Consider the following 20,349-nt stretch of genomic DNA (forward strand, 5'->3'; position numbering starts at 1 on the left):
TTCTTATATGATAACCATTGCATTCATAGATATATACTTATATTGGTTTTATGGAAAGACAAATTATGTAAACTTAATTTTTTGTCAAGGATGATAACATTCTTAAAAGCAAGCCAGCAAAGTTAATAGTCTGGCAAACGAACATTTATAACATAGATTGACAGCGTTTTCTTATATTGAAAAAAATTATTTTGACACTTGATATGTGGATGGTTAATTTTTTTGACTTAATAACTTTGTACCAATTATTATTTTATTATTACGTAATATCTATCAAAAAATATGCCCTAGTATTTATTCATTTATCCATGGATACATTATCTAACCATGGCAAAAGAAATTGTATTATTGAGTAAGAACCATATCAAAATGTGATTTTTTTATATTTTAGAAAACAAAAATGGAAGGAAAAAAATAAAGAGATTTATTGTTTTTATGCTTATAAATATTTTCAATAGATATTTTTTGGCGGGAATGTGTAATACATCTTCATCCCTTTCCAAATAGCCTAAAACTTTTCCTGCACCAATGCAAATTGTGAATAGATCGGTCAATCCGATTTTGAGATATTAGCAGAGGGATATACACACATCCTGTTACTTAGGCATATAGGATAGGATATATTGACATAACTAAATACTATTCTAAAAAAACATTGCAATATCTTTTAGCGATATGTATAAATAATGAAAATGCAAAAAATATGAGAAAAATAACCAAATCAAAGCATAATTACATTGGCACTACATAAAATATATTGAGCAATATTTTTTCCTTATACATATGTTTAATACAAGATGAATGATATTTAAAACATATCCCTATTTATCTTATTTTTGGTTTTGCAGCTACTCTATAATTCACGTTATCTACCTTTCTGTCCGTAACACTAAGAGGAAAATGTGATTTTCCCCGTATTTTTCAATTGTTTGAAAAGAAATAGGGATGGCGGTCATAGCTTTGTGTTCAACAAGTCACTTTGACGGAAAACGTCGCTTTCTTATACGACAATCCAACCGTTCAATAAAATGTAAAGTGCCCTAAAGCACCTTAAATTCTCTACTAGCGTGTCCTGATTCAAACAGGACCATTTAGTGTTTCTTCCTAACTTGAAGAAGGAAACAAAAGAACCAATTCAAATGATTGTTTTTTGTTGCTTTTGCTTTAACGTTTTTTTTTATTTGTTGTGTATTTGCAAATAGATTCTTATTCTACTTTTATAATTTCTTATCAACAGTTGCTTAGGGGTAATTCTTTCGATTGACAACATCTTAAAAAAAAAAAAATATATGACCAAAATAGGGCAAAACATTAAACTAAGTAGCCCTTTATATATTACAAGCGGCTTCGCCCCTAGCCTCTAGGGGCTTTGCCCCAAGAGATAGTAAAAAAAGTGTAAGGTGAAATTTGTAAAAAAAAATATTCCACAAAGGAAATCTTCTACAAAGGACCAAGGATATTTCTTACAAAAAAAAAAAAAAAATGGGGGGGATTTTTTTGTTTTTGGGGGGGTTGGGGGTGTCTCACCCCCCAAGAAAATAGCTTAAAACCACCACAGGACCAATAGGTATATACCCTGAAGAGTAGAATCCAATCGGTTCAGTGGTTATCGAGATCTTAAGGGACAGACAGACGGAGAGACATCAAGCTACTTTGTATTATAGATTATATTTTTCAAATAATTGAATCTTTTATACATCAGGTATAGTATTCTTTTCTAGCGGCCAGTGAGTTTCTGAGGTACACGGTGGACATACAGACGCACTTGCTAATTATTTAAATAAACTTCATGTTTCAGAGTTCAATTTATAAACACTGTGTTAGGATAGTTTGATATATTTCAAATAATGGGCAAATATGTACTCAAGAAAATTAATTATCCAAAACAGATCCAATAAAAATTTAGGTTGGGTTAAGTAGGCTCTGTCCTGTGGCTATATTAGAGTGGGGAAACAAGACAACAATGCAATTGATACCTTAAAATATAATTACAGATAAACGATGAAATTTGCAGCATTAATCATAAATTTTATCATAATATAAATCGGTCAATCCCACTACACTTGTCTGATTGTTTTATTTGCTGAGCTTCGCCTAAGTGGACGTTGTACGTATTCCAAGATTTGTAAAACTAATTGGAATAATGTTTCTAAATATAAACAATCGCTTAAACACCATGGTCCTGACTAATATAAATCCTAACGAGGAAAACATTAAGAAAACAAATTAAGAGTGTTTTATTTAACTATGACTTTTTCACATTTAATATGCAGTTTTAAATTAAAATTCCCACAACTGAATGAACAGCAAATAAATAAATTGAACAGATGTACATACATGTTTATTCAAAAGACAGCTACGCTTTTACACAAAGTTTATGATAAGAGATAATCATACAGTGCAGTCTGACACTTTGAAATAAAAATATACATATATGTAAAAGTTAAAAATAAAATCATTTGATCAACTAGTTTATTTTCAAAACTACACACAAACACACATATATATTGTTAATGATGTCTGAGGTTATTTCATTTTGACTAATATTATTTTTATCAATAATATCTGCTTTAAATTATTAGAAGCAAAGCTACTGTATAGTTAGATAGTTCACTAACAGGAAAAATTATTTTTGGGTTATATTGGAACTTTTAAGTCACAACTCGGAGTTATAAAGTTGAAGTAGCAATACTTTTTAGCTGCCAGTGAATAAGTAGTCCGAAGAAAAGCCGCAGTTTTTCCCCTAATGTGCGTACAATTTGTCGCATGTAAGGTAGGGTGCAGATCTGCGTTTCTGTATTAGTTATTCATCGTTTCATATTATAGACCATAGATAATAAATTTTTAAAATTAGGATTTGTGTTTTATTATTTGTGGACAATCTTAACTTATTACCTATTTGTGTTATAAATATAATGCATTTTTAAGACACTGCCACCAACCTACGTAGAAGGATTCCACTACAAAGACAAGGTAAACGTCAATTTTTTTATTTAAGAATAGTGGATACGCCCCTAGAGGCTTTGATGGCAGGTGAGGGGTAGTACATTTTTAAATTCTAATTCTAAAATTAAATTTAAGAAATATGGGGAAGGGTGGTATTATTCCAGAGACAATTTCTCTTGGAAGGATGGAGGTCCTCCCTCCTAAATAGTCATGAAACTTCCCTTAATCTATAATAAGCTTTACAGTAAAGATGTCTTTCCTCATTGGTTAGCTACAGACAGAAAGACAAATACAAAAGTTCTACAAAAGTAAAAAATCAGAATCACTTAACTTTCAAATATTTACAACTAAAAGACGACACTCAAATCACTTCATTTTTACATTTTCATCACAACGGATAACTTATCCTCAGGTTGAAAAGGTTTCCTACAAAAGATTAGGAAACACAGATCTCATTGTTTCGCAGGTGAACGTTTTTTTTTTGCATAGCAAAGCTTTTCTAAAATTTGTATTTATATGTCACTATGTCAGGACAATTAGTAAGAGGGTAAATCAGTTCTCATTGTTTCACTGGTGAGCATATTTGCATGGTGAATTTTTTCTAAAGTTAGTATATGTACGCCACTAGAAATGGACAATTAGATAGAGGGTAAATTTTAAGCGGTGCACTTGAATCACATATAAGACCACACACACATAGTTTTTAAAAATCTTTTTGGGTACTTATTTTATGTTAGGTTGGGTTAAGTAAGGGATATTGAGCCCTGCAGGAGTATTATCCCGTGGAGATAGGGCCAAGTCGTGTTAGATCTTACATAGACATAAGTAAGAGAAATCAAATTGTCCATGGCAGTATAAAACTACATGAAAACCTATCAAGCTGATAATTTTCATTAAAAGAACAGGCAAAACTTACTACTCAAAATGATACCTTTAATTGTGTTCAGTTGGGTATTGGAGGCTCAGTATTAGGGGGGACTTACAATGATAAAATTGTCGAACAAAATGTTAGACATTGTGTCACTGAAGCTTTGAAATCAGGTACGGACTACATCTGTTAACTATTTAAGCATGGTTTTGGTTTTGTTCCATCAGAAAATGCATGTTTAAAATTATATGATTTTGGTAATGGTATAAATATATCTAATCTAAATTTAAGATCTAATGATCAAATGAATTACAAGAGATTGTATTTTAATATGCGCACAAGCAAAGAATCTTACGAAAGTATACCGTAATATAAGTGCCTAAGTCAACTTTGGTAGTGCGAATAGGGCGCTTGGCCATAGGTTGGTATATGGCTGACGCTCTCTAATAAGTACTGCTTAAAATTAGAATTTCAATAAAATGCCCATAAGTATTCTCAAAATCGGTCTCAATGTAGAATGCTCTGTGCTTTACTCTCACAGTTATAATACGAATTTATGAACCCGTGGCAATTCATAAATACTCACGCAAGGTATTATAGTGCTTTGGAATAAGAGTAAAGGTTGGTTTTGATGTTTGATCAGTTTGATTTAAGTATAATAAAGTTGCATAAAGAAAGAAAACAGTTTTCATATTTTGTTGTATTTACAGTTAAATCAGTCATATAATTAAAGTTACATGATAGCAATAATAGATTTAAGTATACATCAGAGTTACTACAAATATAACAGTGAAAGAGGTTTATGTAGTGTAGGATGAGAAGTGCCTAAGTCCAAGTCATGGCTGTGCATATAGTTAGGCCTCTGACATAAGTCATATGCACAGTTCATGCAAGTACAAAGGAACCTAAATTTAAACTAGACAATGCATGCTAAAAAAACTAAGCTATAGTACCTTTTAAGCAAGGAGAAGAGAAGAACCAAAAGGTTTGAGAGTTAAGCAATAACTGAAGCTTTAAGACTTTTACAAGCTATGAAGAAAACTTAAATAATTGGTTTAGAGGGTTGTCTGTTCCAAGACTGTGTTTGTATGTTAGCGAGAGCGTAAAATGGCTTTGGCTATTTGGATAAAAAAGTTCTGTGGAAAAAAGGGCTTAAATATGGCTTTTACATAATGGTAAACAAATAGATAATTTATAATGGGTATATAATCAGATATAGATATATAACATTGCTAAATTACAATAGATGTGCCTACATGGTCCATATATGCAAGTATATTGCTTAAAATAGGCCTGAAAAGGCTTGAAAACTGCCTAATTCTTGGCTTCAATAGCTATGACTTTCAGCTTGACAATCAAAGTGTAAGCTTAGTCTAATTATTTGATGTTTGCATGTCAAGGTCGGTGTGTGTATGTCATAATATTATCTATAATACAAAGTAGAACGATGTCTGTCCGTCTGTCCCTTAAGATCTCGGTAACCGCTGAACCGATTGGATTCTACTCTTCAGGGTATATACCTATTGGTCCTGTGGTGGTTTTAAGCTATTTTCTTGGGGGGTGGGACACCCCCAACCCCCCAAAAAACAAAAAAAATCCCCCCATTTTTTTTTTTTTTTTTTTTTTTTTTTTTTTTTGTAGAAGAATTCTTTTGTAGAAATATTCTTTTGTAGAAGAATTCTTTTGTAGAAGATTTCTTTTGTAAAAAATTTCTTTTGTAGAAGATTTCTTTAGTTCTTCTTATTTTTTTTGTTGTCATCTCTTGGGGCAAAGCCCCTAGAGGCTAGGGGCGAAGCCACTAGTGAATACATAAATTAAGACTACTAATATAATTGGAGAGTAGCTTTTAATCGAAGGTAGTGTACATATGTTCAATTTATTTAAAACTTAGATGCAGCATCTACAACATAAAAGTAACAGGTTGTTTGTCTATCTGTGTGTGTGTGTGTTGCGTAGGAATTCGCTCACTGGTAAACTGATATTTGGTTCTCCTTTACAGTGAAGCTTCTCATAGTGAAGTGAAGGTTAGGATAGAATAAACCTACTAAGAGAAATCAACCCTAAAAAAATAGCCCTCTCTTAAGATAAAGGTTTTTATTTTGATTTGTTTTCTTTTAATACTAAAATAGAAGTTGATGGTCGTTTCCTTCCCCCTTCTTTTCACTTAAGTTGCTCTTGAGTCTCAGTGGCAAACCTTTTAAATTTACCCTAGGAGTGCATTTGAACCCTCATTATTGTGATTATGCATGTTGTTTTAGCTTGGTGTTGGGAGTTCTGTTCTTGGGGGATATTATATTGATAAAATTGTATATGAAAATGTTAACGAATGTGTCACAGAAGCACTTAAGTCAGGTTGGAATTATATTATGGAAATTAATACAATTTACATTTTTTTTACAAGTTTGCTAAAATATATTTTTGTCTGTTTGTCATTTTATTATAAATTTGTTCTACTTATTGCCAAACTTTTTTATTTGATTTTAAAAGGCTTTGATAGTAGTGAATCTAAATGTTTTTTTTTTAATGTTTTATAATTTTTTATCTGTTTATATAATTAATTCAATACTTTATTGAAATACATCATAAATATTTTTTAAGGACTGAACTACATTGACACCTCTCCTTTCTATGGCGAGGGAAGGTTAGTCAAATCCTTATTTTATTAATTCTCTTTACTTCTAGCTATCCTTATATATAATATTGTCTGCAGCTTCAGACCTCACTAACCGCTTAACCTACTATGTACTCCTTGATAGTAAAACTCCTTTTAGTTCTAGGTAAAGTTTTTTTCTTTTTTCAGACAGGATATTTCCACCCTCTGAAGAAAAATCACCCATGGAAAAAATATCTACCCCTCATTTTTTTTATAACTAAAATAGAAAGTGTACTTCCCCTCATTTCCAATTGCTCCTAGATGCCTCTAGTGGCATAGACGAGATAAACTTTTAATTGTCCTTGTCTAAATCTGAAATTTCTTACTGATTGTTGGCCCAAAGATTATGTTTTGTCTATAACAAATAAAATCAAAATATTTGTAAACAAGACAAAACATGATTTTTTGCAACAAATGCTGATTAAAATATTAATGTACTATGAAGAGGGGCTCGCAAGTTGCCGCATTATCATAAGTAATTAGCAGCAAGCATACATAGCGCATCCGATCGTCGTCGGGAAGGTGATGGATTCGAATCTCGGCCTAAAGATATTAAAGATGATTCCTTCTGCTGCTATGTCAGATTCGCGACATTAATAGTTGGCCAAAAAGAGGAGCAACTCATTACCATGCATTGTTAGAACTTCAAAACAAAGGTCGTGCATACAAAGACGTAACCTACTACCCCGGGCGTTTGGATAGAAAGGGAGAGATTTGCTCCATTTAGTTCTCTTTGATTATTGGACCTGAGGTGTTTTTGGAATGGCCTCGCCCATACGAGAAATTGATGAGATATATTAATAATTTTGCTTTTAGCTCAGAGACTCTTCTTGGAAAAATATTGAAAGACGTGCCTAGACAGTCATTTTATTTGGCAACTAAGGTAGAATTTGTGTACTTTCTCAATATTTTTTATTGATTTATTTAATAAACATGTTTCTGTTATCTAAAAGCCACAAATTACTCGCAAATCTAAAATGAAAACTTATACCTTCACTAATGTTAAAATTTTTTTAAAAATCAAAATAAAATGATTATGACATTATCCATAAAAGCGAAGCTTAACTAATGAGATAGCTATACAAACGAACATTAACAAACATAGGGTGCCAAGACATTTCCATGGATTATAACATTATGTCTAATCGTCTTAGGAATCAATATTCCATGTGAAAAGAATAATCTGATCATATAAAATGTAATTGGAAACCTAAAAATCATTCTGCATTATGATTATAAAGTTGCTCTGCCTTCTTTATTGCACTCAACTGTTACACATATCATCATGCTACGTTTAGAAGTAATAGGACAATTGAAGAATATATAAATTAATTATAAGAGCTATCCATTACGGACGGATGGATGAAACTGAGTTGTATTTACATTTATCTCATATTTGTGTTCTGGCCACATGCAGCTTTCATTAATTTCTTTACTTCAATATAGGTTGGAAGATATGAATCAAATCTAGCAACTGGGTTTGACTTTAGGTATAATAAAGTATATGAATGTCCGCGCCGGGAATCTTCTCTGCTTAACTGGGTACTTAAACCGTCTATTTTTATTTGCTTTGCTTCTTTAATTCACACTAGAGGCTACGCCCCTAGAGGCATCTAGCGGAACGTAAAATGTTTTTTTATTTACATTGAGATTAGGTGTTTACAAAAAAAAATTCGGCCGCTAGATGTGGTAACCTATATTTTTGAGAGCAATCCTGAAAAGGAGAACCATATCGGTTCAGCGATTTGCGAAATTATTCAGTACAGACAGACAGACAGACAGATAGACACACTGTTACTTTATTGTTGATTTAGTTTGCAAAGAATATTGGATGAGTTTGAGAAATCCTTGGAGAGGCTTGGGGTTGATTATGTTGACTTACTTCAGGTAATTAACCTTATTGGCTTTGTGACACAAGGACGTTAGATCATGTTAATATGTAGCTTTGTGAAAAAAGAATGGTAATATCATTACTAGTTAAGCTTAAGATGTTGGAAGGATAGGCAAATGAAAATAAAAAAATATATGATAACGACGTATTTGATATTCAACAGTTCTGAATCTGAACAAAAAAATCTATAGTGATATATTATAAAATTTCTCGAATACAAAACTCTTAAAATGACATACTTGCATTTTAAGACCTAATTCTAGAAATGCCTTGCTTTTATCGGTATGCCTAATACAATTTTTTTAAATGCACGTATGATACTTTAACACAGTTATTATAATACTATTTAATTATTTAAGTAGAATGATAAGCTTTTATGTTTAGTTAGAAATTTGGTAAAATAAGTATAATAAATAAGTAAACAATATTATTTTACTAGATTGTTTTAGTATAGGTTTCAAAAGTTTTCTTAAGGTGCACGATTTTGAGTTTTGCTTGAATCAGGACCAAATTCTAACTGATGCTTTGGTAGCTGTTGATCAAATAAGGTAACATTAGTTTAAGCTTGAAAAATGTTTACTTAGCTTATCTTTAAAGGTCTCAGAAAAATGCCGAGCACACTTAGAGGCTCTTAAAAATATTTAAAGATAGGGGGTTGGGGGCATTTTTCTATGAGAGGTATATTATGTCAGGGTGGAGGTACCTTCCCATAAGCTAAATTGTAAAGGAGACCCATATAGCTTTACACAGTCACATAGACATACTGTTACTTTCATAAAAGAATAAAAATGTATTTTGAAAAGCTTAATTTCTACCATAAATGACAACACATTTTGGTTGAGGACATGGCCTAAATATGAGAAAATACAACCCTTTATTAAATGAATTTTTAATATTTTCTAGGAAGAGTGGAAAGGCAAAATATATTGGAATAACAGGTAAATGAAATATTAGAAGTACAGCTAAGGTGTACAGTACACTGTGCAAATATAATAATGAGAAATCTGTTCATCTAACTGTCTAGAATGTTGACAAACACCATATTTATTTGGTTGTTGAGTAAGATAAAAGTTCGATCTTTGTGTAGATTGCCACAATACAATGCAATTTTAAACAACTTATTAGTCAGAGAGCTGTTTGACTGCTTTTAACCGTTTTATTAATTGCATACTTTTACAAGTATCTTAGTTGTTACAATAATGTCCATCTGGATATGATAATGAACCAAATATTTATAAGCATCCCCAATGATGATAAACAAAATTACCACTTCTCTGAAGATTAAAATTGTTGATTGAAAAGTTTCCCCACTATTGGTTAAAAATGAACCAATACATATTTGATTTGAGTATTCAAAGTTTTAGAGCCAACTAAAAAGATATCATGGTTACAAAACTTTGGACTCCAGTGTAATTTACCTCTTACCTAGTTTTTGTGTAAATGCTTGAATTTTTATTTAAAAGAACAGTATTGTTGTAATTAATAATAAGTAAATTTGTAAAACAAAATGAATATTTGTATCAATTTTATGTTTATATTCTATTTATTGTATGTAGGATATCCATTGAAGCCATTCCATTACATCCTGGATAATACAAACATAAGGTTACAGTAGATCTTAAAGTATTCACCAAACCTTATCGCGGAGAGTCTTATCATCTACCATAATAAGCAAATTGTATTAAACTTTTTATTGCTGTAAATTTAAGCTTTTTTATATATTAATGGAAAACCAATTGAGGACTTAATAAGGATGACAAAATCCATAAAAACGAAGCTCTGAATTATTGGACAAATGTACATCAAATCTTGTAGAGTGTCAAAACTAAATAAGCAGAATATTAATGCATATGTCTAAACTAAATGGTAAGTAAATTTGTTTTAAAACTGATAAATTACAGGATACTCTTTAAGGACATATAGACTTTTTTTAGGACTTGATTATAGAGATGCTTTACTTCAAACATTATACCTTGGGGTAGTGGGAATCAGTTTTTAAAAAATCAGATTAATAGGAAAATTATATCCTACAAAAAACGTTGTCAAAAAAGTTTAAAAATCAGCATGTTTAAAATAGGCGTACGGACTTTTCTGGTAGCGATTATAAAGTTGCTACGCTTCCTAAATTGTACTTAATTGTTATATGAATCGTAATGCAATGCAACGTTTGAAATCGATAGTACAATTATTGCCTGTTTAAATTAACGTAAACAGCTGAATGCCCGTGACGGACCTACGGATAGACGGACCTACCCTAACTATAGAAAAGCTTCTCTATTGAAAATTAAATTTTGTGCTTAGCTTCAAAATCTTTTAGAATATTGATCTTAATCAACTAATTTGATGTTTTTGTTTTAGAGTTGATTGTGTTTTGAGTTATTGTAGAAACATTTTCACTGATAATGAACTCCAGGTTTAAATTTACATTTGCAGGAATACCTATCTTTTTATTCTTTTTATTAATCTTTATACTAATATCCAAAGTAGGTATGGTAGTTATACATTATACAATTCTAATATCTACTTTGTTCTATCTGACCTAAATACAAAAAGATGAATTAAAATTGTTTTTGAGATTTTTCTTATTAATTACCAATATAGTATTTATTTTAATTTAAGGTCGTTTTTATCAATTTCTTAAATTTTCTTCATTTTCAAAAAATGCATTTTTTTAGAATCACATCCCTTACTTCAAAGAGAAAAACCTTGGGATTATTAACGCTTCACCTACTGGAATGGGAATTCTCAACAATGGAGGTTTGTCCCACTTTTATTGCTCTTTTGCCAAAATAAGGGTAGTTTAACTTTCTTTGTAGCTAAACAAGAATGAGAATAACCAGAAAATTGTAAGTCAATCAGACATAAACAGGAACTTTATATTTTCAGAACATTGAGTGGCAATCAATGGAAAAGTGTTTTCTTACCAATACTATAATTTTATCATAACTTGTGTAGCATACCTTTCAATACTTTAATCTATACTAGCGGCTTCGCCCTTAGCAACTAGGGGCTTTGCCCGAAGAGGTATGTTTACATCTTTTATTACCTTGAGAGCCCCCACTCCACCACTATTTTAAATAATTTTTTAAAAATGGCGGGGGGATTTTTTGTTTTTTGGGGGGTTGTGGGTGACCCACCCTCTAAGAAAATAGCCTAAAACCATCAAAGGAACAGTAGGTATATTCCCTGAAGAGTAGAATCCGATCTGTTCAGTGGTTACCGAGATTTAAGAGACAGACGGACTGACAGACAGACATCATTCTACTTTGTATTATAGATATTTGATTAGGTTGGGCAGATTGGCATCCAGCTCATGATCATATCAAGGTATTCCAATCAATAATATCCGTTTATGACATATTTTTCAAGGATATCTCCATCCAAGGGATGTTTATTATCATTTAACAATGCTCAACCAAATTGCATTACAAAAAATCATCAGGAATCCTTAGAAATCTTCTTTCTTAAGTTTCCAAATTATTTTAAATAATTTCAGATTCTTTCAAAGTTTTCAGGCATTTAAGAAAAATATTTTTTAAAATATATTTTTTTTACTTTCTAAATTTGCAGCTAATGAACTACTTTTATACCTAATTATTACAGGAAAGATGTGCTAAGGTTGCTGCTTATTGCAAGGCTAACAATGTTGAACTAGGTAATACCAGGGCAGTGTCATCGCCATTTATCTCTTCTTTCCAGAGCATAGGCCACGCACAATGGTTCTCCATTTATCTTTAAATTGGGCCTCAGTAGAGGCTTCACTGAAAGATGAAAAATTCTTTTTACTCAGTTCTTCAAGGAATTCCCTCCTCCAGGTTGTTTTTGGTCTACCTGGTTTCCTTTTTCCTGTGAAGGGGTCCCAAGTCAAGGCTTGATAGGTTAAATCATCATGCCCTTTCCTTAGAGTGTGCCCCAACCATCTCCATTTTCTCTGTTTTATTGTCAGTTTGATGTCTGACATATCACTGCGCTCTAAAAGCTCAGCATTTGTGATCTTGTTTGGCCAAAAGATCTTGTGGATTCTCCTAAGACATTTGTTGACATATGTCTGAAGCTTGGAGACCACTGCTGTGTTTAGGAACCAAGTTTCGGCCCCATACAGCAAAACAGACAGAACATTTGACTTGAAAAGTCTTAACTTGGTCTTTATGGAGATGTTGTTGGAATTCCAAATTTTATTCAAGCTGGCAAAGGCTGTTCTAGATTTGTTAATTCTAGCTTTAACATCTGTCAAAGTGCCTCCAGCTTCATCAATTTTACTTCCAAGATACTCAAAGCAGTTAACATCCTCAAGAATTTGATTTCCAATAGTTATTGGTTCTTGGGAGTTTGCATTTAATCTGAGTATTTTAGTTTTTGGAACATTTATTTCAAGTCCAACTTTCTTGGAAGTTTCAGCTATCATGTTAGTCCTTCTTTGCATTTGACTTCTATTGCTTGTTAACAAAGCAATATCATCAGCAAAGTCCAGATCTCCCAAATATTTGGGATTGCCAAATAACTGCCAGCGAATGCCATCATTGCTTTCACAGTTCTTCATGATCCAGTCAATGGCAAGGAGGAAAAGGAAGGGAGAGAGAAGGCATCCTTGTCTGACACCTGTTACAATCTCAAAAAAGGTTGATAGTTTACCTTTATACATAACATTTCCACCTCCTTTATGATAGATAGCTTTAATGATATTGATTATCTTTTCTGGAATGCCATAGTGTCGGCAGATTTTCCAGAGTGATTTCCTGTCTAAAGAATCAAATGCTTTTTTGTAGTCAATAAAGTTTATAAAAAGCTCAGAGTTCCATTCCTTGGATTGCTCTATGATGATTCTTAGAGAGGTTATCTGATCAATAGTGGAACGGTTTGGTCTAAATCCAGCCTGATTAGGTCTTAGCTTTTCATTAACCTTCTTCTTTATTCTATTAAGAAGAATCTTACTAAGGATACGGCCAGGTACTGAAAGAAGCATTATCCCTCTGTAGTTTCCACATTGGGTCAAGTCTCCTTTTTTGGCCAGTATTGAGATATGTCCATTTTTCCAGTCCTCTGGGCATAACTCATCATTCCATATCTTAGTGATCAAAGGTAGGAATGCCTCAGCAGATGTGTCTAGGTCTGCTTTCATGACCTCAGCTGGGATGTTATCAGGTCCTGCGGCCTTGTTATTTTTCAAACTTTTAATGGCCTCTTTGATTTCCAATAGATTTGGCGCTCGACAGTCAATGTCAAGTGCATCTGAGGGTGGAATCTCAGTTTCTTCCTCTGGAACTGGAAGATTCAGCAGTTCAGTGAAATGTTCTGCCCATCTATTTAGAATATCCTCATCAGTTTTAAGGAGTGAACCCTCCTTATCCCTGATGTGTGATCCTGATTTGTGTACTTTGCCTGCAATGCTCTTAGTAATCTCATAGACATCTTTCATTCTATTTTGATTAGCAGCATTTTCTGCTTGCAAGGCAAGGTTTTCCAAGTGTTCTTTTTTGTCAATTCTGACACTTTTTTGGATTTCCCTGCTGAGCCTCTTATACAGGTCTTTATCTTCTGGAGAGTTTCTAGAGAGTGTCTTTTGTCTTACCTCTCTTCTTTGATCCATGAGATCAATGGATCTTTGAGTGATCCACGGCTTTTGGTTAGCCTTTTTGAAACCTAATTTTTCTTGGCTGGTATCATTATAAACTTTTTTGATACCTTGCCAAATATCTTCCACTCCATCTTCCTCTTGAAGAGTCAGCAACTCAAATCTATTCTTTAGAGTGAGCTTAAACTCTTGCAACTTTTCAGAGTTTTGGAGGGTTGTTAAATTATATTTCTTCCTGGGGTTAGGCTTTGTGTCCTGCTTTTTAAATCTAAGCCGAACTTTAGAAGATAGAAGATAATGGTCTGAATTAACATCAGGTCCTCTTTCAACCCTGACATCAAGGAGAGAACCTTTAAAGCGTCTAGATATACATATGTGGTCTATCTGGTTAAAGGTTCTTTGATCTGGTGATCTCCAGGTGGCAGTATGAATCTTTTTGTGTTTAAAGATGGTTCCACCAATGACAAGTTTGTTTTCAGTACAAAAACTTACAAGTCTATCACCATTGTCATTTTCCTTGCCATTACTTAAGCCTAGGCCATATCTGCCCATAACTTCTTCTAAATTCTCATTATTATTCCCCACTTGAGCATTGAAATCTCCTAGGAGCATGGTCAGATCCTTTTCTTTATGACCATTTTTAAATACAGAGTCAAGCTGGTCATAAAATTCGTTTTTGACCTCTGTATTTGCTTGTTCTGTAGGAGCATATGCTACTATAATTCTCAGTTTGATGTTTTTAACTGAGGATTTGAAATAAGCCTCCATAATTCTAGGACCATGGGGTTGCCAACTGATCATGGCCTGCTCTGCTTGCTTGGTCAGCATAAGAGCCACCCCTTGATTATGGCCTAGATCCTCATTCATATGACCTGAGTATAGTATTTTCAAGCCAGAATGATGTTTAAACTCTCCATTGTTTGTCCACCTTGATTCGGTGATAGCCAGGATGTCAACCTTGGCTTTTAGCATTTCTCGGCAAATGTTTTCTGTCTGGCCTGACTGAAACATTGTCCGAACATTCCAGGTGCAAATTTTTGCTGGTCTGCGGGAATTCAGAATCATCCGCCTGACTGGTCCGTTAGCGGTTTCCCAGCCAAACATCATATTGTTGTTTCCAACCTCTACTTCGTTCCCGAGCCCAAAGTTAAATTGGTCATTACTTTGTGCGGGTTGAACATAAGCAGGTTTTTTCTAGGGAGGGATTGTTAGCCCCACCCAAACCCCCTGAACTGGGGGAAGTGACCAGAATTCAGTCTGGCATCTACCCTAGGACCTTTCCAGCACAGTAGGACTCTTCTGGTGTAGCTCCTAGGATCATTGATGCACGGTGCAGGATGGACGGCGTGCACGTAACTGGTCTCCCATCCCATCCACCAGGGCAGTGTAATATGCCTGTACCTAAACTGCATAAACACCTTTTCTCATTCGTTGGCTTAAAATCTTTAAGTAATTAATAATGAAACAGAACCAAATGCAAATAAATGAAAATTTATACATTTTAAAATTCACCCTTTATCTAACATGTTTTTGTGTGAACTTTATGGTAAATATAACTAAACCTTTATTTAGTTTTGCTTTATTACAAGCATCAACAAAAAGATGCAGAAAATCTTAAAGCTTGTAGATATAACAAACCTAATTTGATTTAAAAATTTATAATATTAAGGCAAGCTGTCTGTTTTCCACAACATTCAGGTATTAACTATTTCAATTTATTTAATTAAAGATTTAAACTGTATTTTTTCCAGCCAATAGATTCATTGTTCAAAGTTGTTATTTTATATTAAAACTAGCGGCTACGCCCCTAGAGGCACTTGCGGAGGAGAGAGTCATTTCTAATTTTAGTAAAACAAATTTTTTTTTAAATTCCGGGGGGGATTTTTTTTGGGGGGGGGGGGGGTTGGAGGTGTCCCACCCCCCAAGAAAATAGTTATAAACCTTCCCGGGACCTATGAGAAGCTACCCTGTTAATGAGAACCCGATCGGTTTAGCGGTTAGCGAGATCCTTTGGTACAGACACACAAACACACACACAGAAATCCTGTTACTTTAGTATAAGCATTAAAGCAGACAAAAGGAATTGTTAAAACTCAAAAAGTCAAAAAAAAAATCAATCCTACGGTTACTGACAATGCAATGTCTTAAAACAGATATATTTTTCTTCATGCTAGGCATCTGGAATTGATATAACACTACTTGGATTTGCCAACATGACAATCCTAAACATCAATCTAGATCTTATGTTCAATGGACTCAGGTTAACTAAAATCAAAGTCATTAATAACATGATATGATAGGAGTTGTTTGCCTCACTTTGTACTATGAATTTTACAAGTTATCTTGATTTAAAATTCAAACTTTTATTCTATAATGAAAGGAAATTAAAGGGTATTGTCACTATTACAACTTTTTTTAGTGTGGATGAAAAGAAGATTTATGATGAGATACAGATGAAATTCTTCTCAGGGCCCTCAGGTGAAATAATTTATATATCATCCCCACAATTTTTTAGTGAATTTACTATCCATCCCCCCCCCCCTCTCTTCAATAATTATTTTGCATTGTAGAATTATAGTATGAAAATGTAAACTTAAGCTTAATTTCTTTTTACTTATCTTTTAATTATGATTATTTCTACAAGAATATAAGTATTACATCAGAAATAAGGTATAGCAAACAAGAAAAATAAATCTAAAATAATATTTGGGGGGAAGATAATAAGGTTACTACGAAGTATCTTTTTTAAAATTAATCTAGCTTTTGGTAACAGCTGATAATAAATGCAAAAATTCTAATAAAAACTGCAGAAGATTGTCTTTGTGCATATTTACAAAATATTTTAAACATCGAATATTTTTGCAGATTCTCAATATACAAAATTTGAGAAATTATGAACAATTTTTTCATTTTTGTTCACTATTTTGTTGTAATGTGTAAAATGATTCAATTTATTCGTTTAGAAAATTGGGAAGGAGTAGAAACTGATAAAAGATTGCAACTTATAGAAGAAATGAAAACTCAGAATTAAGTCACAGTGTGTAAGATTATAAAGAAAGTGTTGTCTATTTTGATTATTATTCAAATATATATATGCTTAAATTTTTTAACACTTTTATGTCATATAAGTATTAAACAAATACTTTTGCATGCCTTTTTTACTTTTAACACAAAGTAACATTGATTATTTACTGTTATTGCCTTTATATAGTAGTAAACAATAGTGCTGCGGCGCTAAATTTGATTTGATTTAATCTTCAATTCTGAGCATGTTTTAGCTTGTTATGATATACTTTCTATGATAGTTGGGCTAATAGTCAGTTTCAAGAGCCACCACAGAATAGTGATATAAAAAACACATAATTTAAATAAGAGAAGTCAATTCTAAAGATATTTCAAGTAGGATTTGTATAATCTAATGAAGACTATATGGAAATGATTTAAACTATATTTATAGATTAAGGTGAAATAATTATAAAGTTTGGAAATCGCAATTTATACAAAACAAGTTATATAGTTACTAGTGGTTAAGCTCCTAGTATCTAGAGGCACTTATTTCGAAGAGGACAGAGAGGGGCTAAAAAAAAGATTAAAAGCATCCCAAACATTGAGTCTGAAAATAAATAGCCTAAAACCACTCAGGAACTATGTGAAGCTTACCTGAAATAGAGAACCCTATCAGTACAGTAGTTATTGAGATCTTAATCTTTAGACAAAAAAACTTACTACTTTATATTATAGGATTACACTCTGCTGTGGCAGCAAATTGGATGTTTGATTTTGTCACGAATAATAATCGCCAATACAATGACTCCAAAAAATGCATTTGGCACATCAAGAATAAACCTAGTATTTAGTAGCAATAAGTCTAATGTAAAAAAAATAATAACTTAAGACTAAGAGTATTTTGGCTAGTCCTCTAGAATTTTCTTTCTTGATTTACATATTTAGGAAAAAATACTAAAACATATCATCATAATGCTACATTCCTGGGTGTACAAGTATTTTGAATCCCATAAACAGCAACAATTGCAGATGTAATGATTTCAAATATCCAAAAAGAAACTGTATAAACAAACCATTTGATGTAGACTACATATTTCCTTTTCTTATCAAGATCTCTTTGTTGCAACTCACGAAGTCGAATTTGAATCTGAATGTAGCTGTTGGTGATTATGACCAGTAGAAAAATGTTGAAAATGATGATGATCAGCTGAAATGATTGAATGTAGATAAACTCTGGAGTTAATATGTAGCTTTTCCTGTTTAAGGGTTCTGGGTTTGAATAGAAAAACAAACAATTTTTTTCTACTCCTGCTTGGGGAAAGGAAGTTTTGTCATCTTCTGTAGTCAAAAAAGACTTTCTGTAAAAGTCAACACCTAATGTGATTAGGCAAATCAGAAGGGGAAATCCTTGTGTATAAACTGATCCGAGGTAAATGAAAGGTTTTCTGTCAGGTTCTGGAAGTTTGTGCAATAGATTAGAAACTCTTGTCAATGACTTTGAAATTCTTTTGTTGCCATCATTGTTGGTTTCTGGCCTTGGCACAACTATTCTATATAGTGAATAAGCCAGAAAGTTTATGGAAAAAAATACTGACAGTTTAAAGTATTGTACACAATAGGCATATAACTCACATCCCAATGAGAGAGGTTTAAACCTATTAAACTTGGATAGGATCAGCAATCCATAGAAGCACAGGATGTTTAGCAGATAAATAAACTTAACTTTTCCATGACTTGTTTCCTTGTTCATGATGCTTCCATCAGCATACTTAATTTTTATTGTAATTAGAATGGAAACTGCAGATATAATGTAACCAACTCTGAAAGTAATGTCCCTTACATATTCACATAAGTTGAACTCATCTATTTTGCATGTTTCAAAGCTTACATTCCCATCTTCTATTGCTAAGCAGTAGTAATTAGCACTGTCTAGATTCCATAAGCTACCTCCAGCATCTATGTCAAAGTGTATAGGAGTATCTACATCAAGTTTAGTTCCTTCAGGACATTCAAATATATACTCATTATTGTCAGTTACTGATTTTTTAGAAGGTCCAACAAAGATAAGGTTTGAGTAAATACTATATCTTGTTAGATTTTGAAATATTTCATCAACTATAAAGTCAAAGCCATGTTCTTGGCAATTTGGTTCTGGGTTTTTTGGATCAAAGTTGTCATTATAGTCAAGTGAGTAGGATTTTCCAAACGGGCAGCACAAATGTAAGCAGTTTTTGTTCTCTTTGCATTGGTCACACGCAACAGCTATTTGGGTTTGTTCATCATCAAAATCAATGCAGAATTTTTCTGCAACAATGGGGTCCTTATACTTGTTTACTCTTACAGTTACAGCTTTTTCATCATAATCAGATAGTTCTATCTAAAATATTATGACAGTCAGGTTTCATCTAGGTAACAGGATCAATAATATATGAATCACTTATGAATAGAAATAAAACAATCATGTGAGTAATCAAGACATTGGTTATTATGAATATTGTATTTAAGCTAAATAACGAAATTTTAGGATGTTTAGATGTTAAAGTTTGACTTCACAATATAATAATCAGATGTAGTATTAATTTAAAAAATATAAGTACCTCAAAAAACTCTAATGCATTGCAATAAGGAAATCCTTGCAAAGATGTATTTCCATACAATTCATCTAACAGTTCTCCAGAACTATTCAAACATGTGAGATGATTTATAATTTATATTGTCAATTGTTCAAATTATCTTTGTTAAATGAGCTTCATTTTAGAAATATCTTATCTACTTTTAAGAACTAAAAGCAGAATCAGCACTATGGGAGATTTCATAACATAATATCCCGATAAATTTTTTACCTGTTTTTACTGTCTACACAAGATATTGTACTTGTATCCAAAACTTCATCTATTGTATTCAAATGTTTAAGTTGGAATAAATTTGACAGCGATTAGCCAATTCCTTTGGTACAGACAGACAAAGATCCTGTTACTTTTATATAAGGTTAAGAATAATTTTGCAAACTATAATATGAATATAACAACCTTATTTAATCTTGTGATTTACTTCGCATTCAAATGATCTCTTGCCCTGGTATTTTTACAATTATAATTAATTCACTTGTTATATCATTAGGTATTATCAAAATTATTTGTACAAGTTAATTTATGCTAATGAAGCTTGTCACCTAGATGACTGATAGTGTATTTAGTTTAAAAATGTACTATTTCTTCTATTATTAATATAACATAAACATTTTCCTTTTGAACAACATTTTCTATATCCAAAAGAGTTGTCAATAAAAAGTAGAAGTATGAAACAATTTAAAACAGAGAGGAACTTCATATTATCCCTCTTCTTGAATATAATTGATAATACTAAAGTTATCAAACATTGATAACAGTTAAAACTTCCTGTTGCTACATTAA

General features: G+C 32.3%; 2 protein-coding genes across 3 annotated transcripts; one reads left to right on the plus strand and one right to left on the minus strand.

The window, feature by feature from the left end:
• The first annotated feature begins 2,397 nt into the window (after positions 1 to 2,397).
• LOC145328617 (uncharacterized) lies at positions 2,398 to 17,032 on the plus strand. Of its 2 annotated transcripts, none has more exons than XM_080172371.1 (19): positions 2,398 to 2,525; positions 2,929 to 2,973; positions 3,359 to 3,412; positions 6,073 to 6,166; positions 6,413 to 6,455; positions 7,284 to 7,350; positions 7,914 to 7,957; positions 8,282 to 8,354; positions 8,833 to 8,906; positions 9,262 to 9,296; positions 9,915 to 9,963; positions 10,717 to 10,771; positions 11,034 to 11,115; positions 11,648 to 11,685; positions 11,962 to 12,013; positions 15,600 to 15,628; positions 16,105 to 16,190; positions 16,350 to 16,408; positions 16,894 to 17,032. In XM_080172371.1, exons 1-19 carry the CDS (start codon positions 2,514 to 2,516, stop codon positions 16,959 to 16,961), a joined length of 1,059 nt encoding a protein of 352 aa, XP_080028497.1. In that variant the 5' UTR covers positions 2,398 to 2,513; the 3' UTR covers positions 16,962 to 17,032. The 2 variants fall into 2 exon arrangements, with proteins under 2 accessions (XP_080028497.1, XP_080028496.1); XM_080172370.1 differs by lacking the exon at positions 6,073 to 6,166 and adding an exon at positions 3,894 to 3,987 and having other exon boundaries at positions 2,400 to 2,525.
• Positions 17,033 to 17,781: 749 nt separating this feature from the next.
• Positions 17,782 to 20,336, minus strand: LOC145328619 (uncharacterized). Its single transcript, XM_080172372.1, has 4 exons — positions 20,182 to 20,336; positions 19,780 to 19,828; positions 19,534 to 19,615; positions 17,782 to 19,313 (listed from the first exon to the last, which is right to left on the minus strand). Exons 1-4 carry the CDS (start codon positions 20,264 to 20,266, stop codon positions 17,904 to 17,906), a joined length of 1,626 nt encoding a protein of 541 aa, XP_080028498.1. The 5' UTR covers positions 20,267 to 20,336; the 3' UTR covers positions 17,782 to 17,903.
• Positions 20,337 to 20,349: the final 13 nt, after the last annotated feature.

This window comes from Acartia tonsa, chromosome 9 (genome assembly GCF_053477335.1).
Source record: "Acartia tonsa isolate MP-2025a chromosome 9, ASM5347733v1, whole genome shotgun sequence".
Lineage (NCBI taxonomy): Eukaryota > Metazoa > Arthropoda > Copepoda > Calanoida > Acartiidae > Acartia > Acartia tonsa.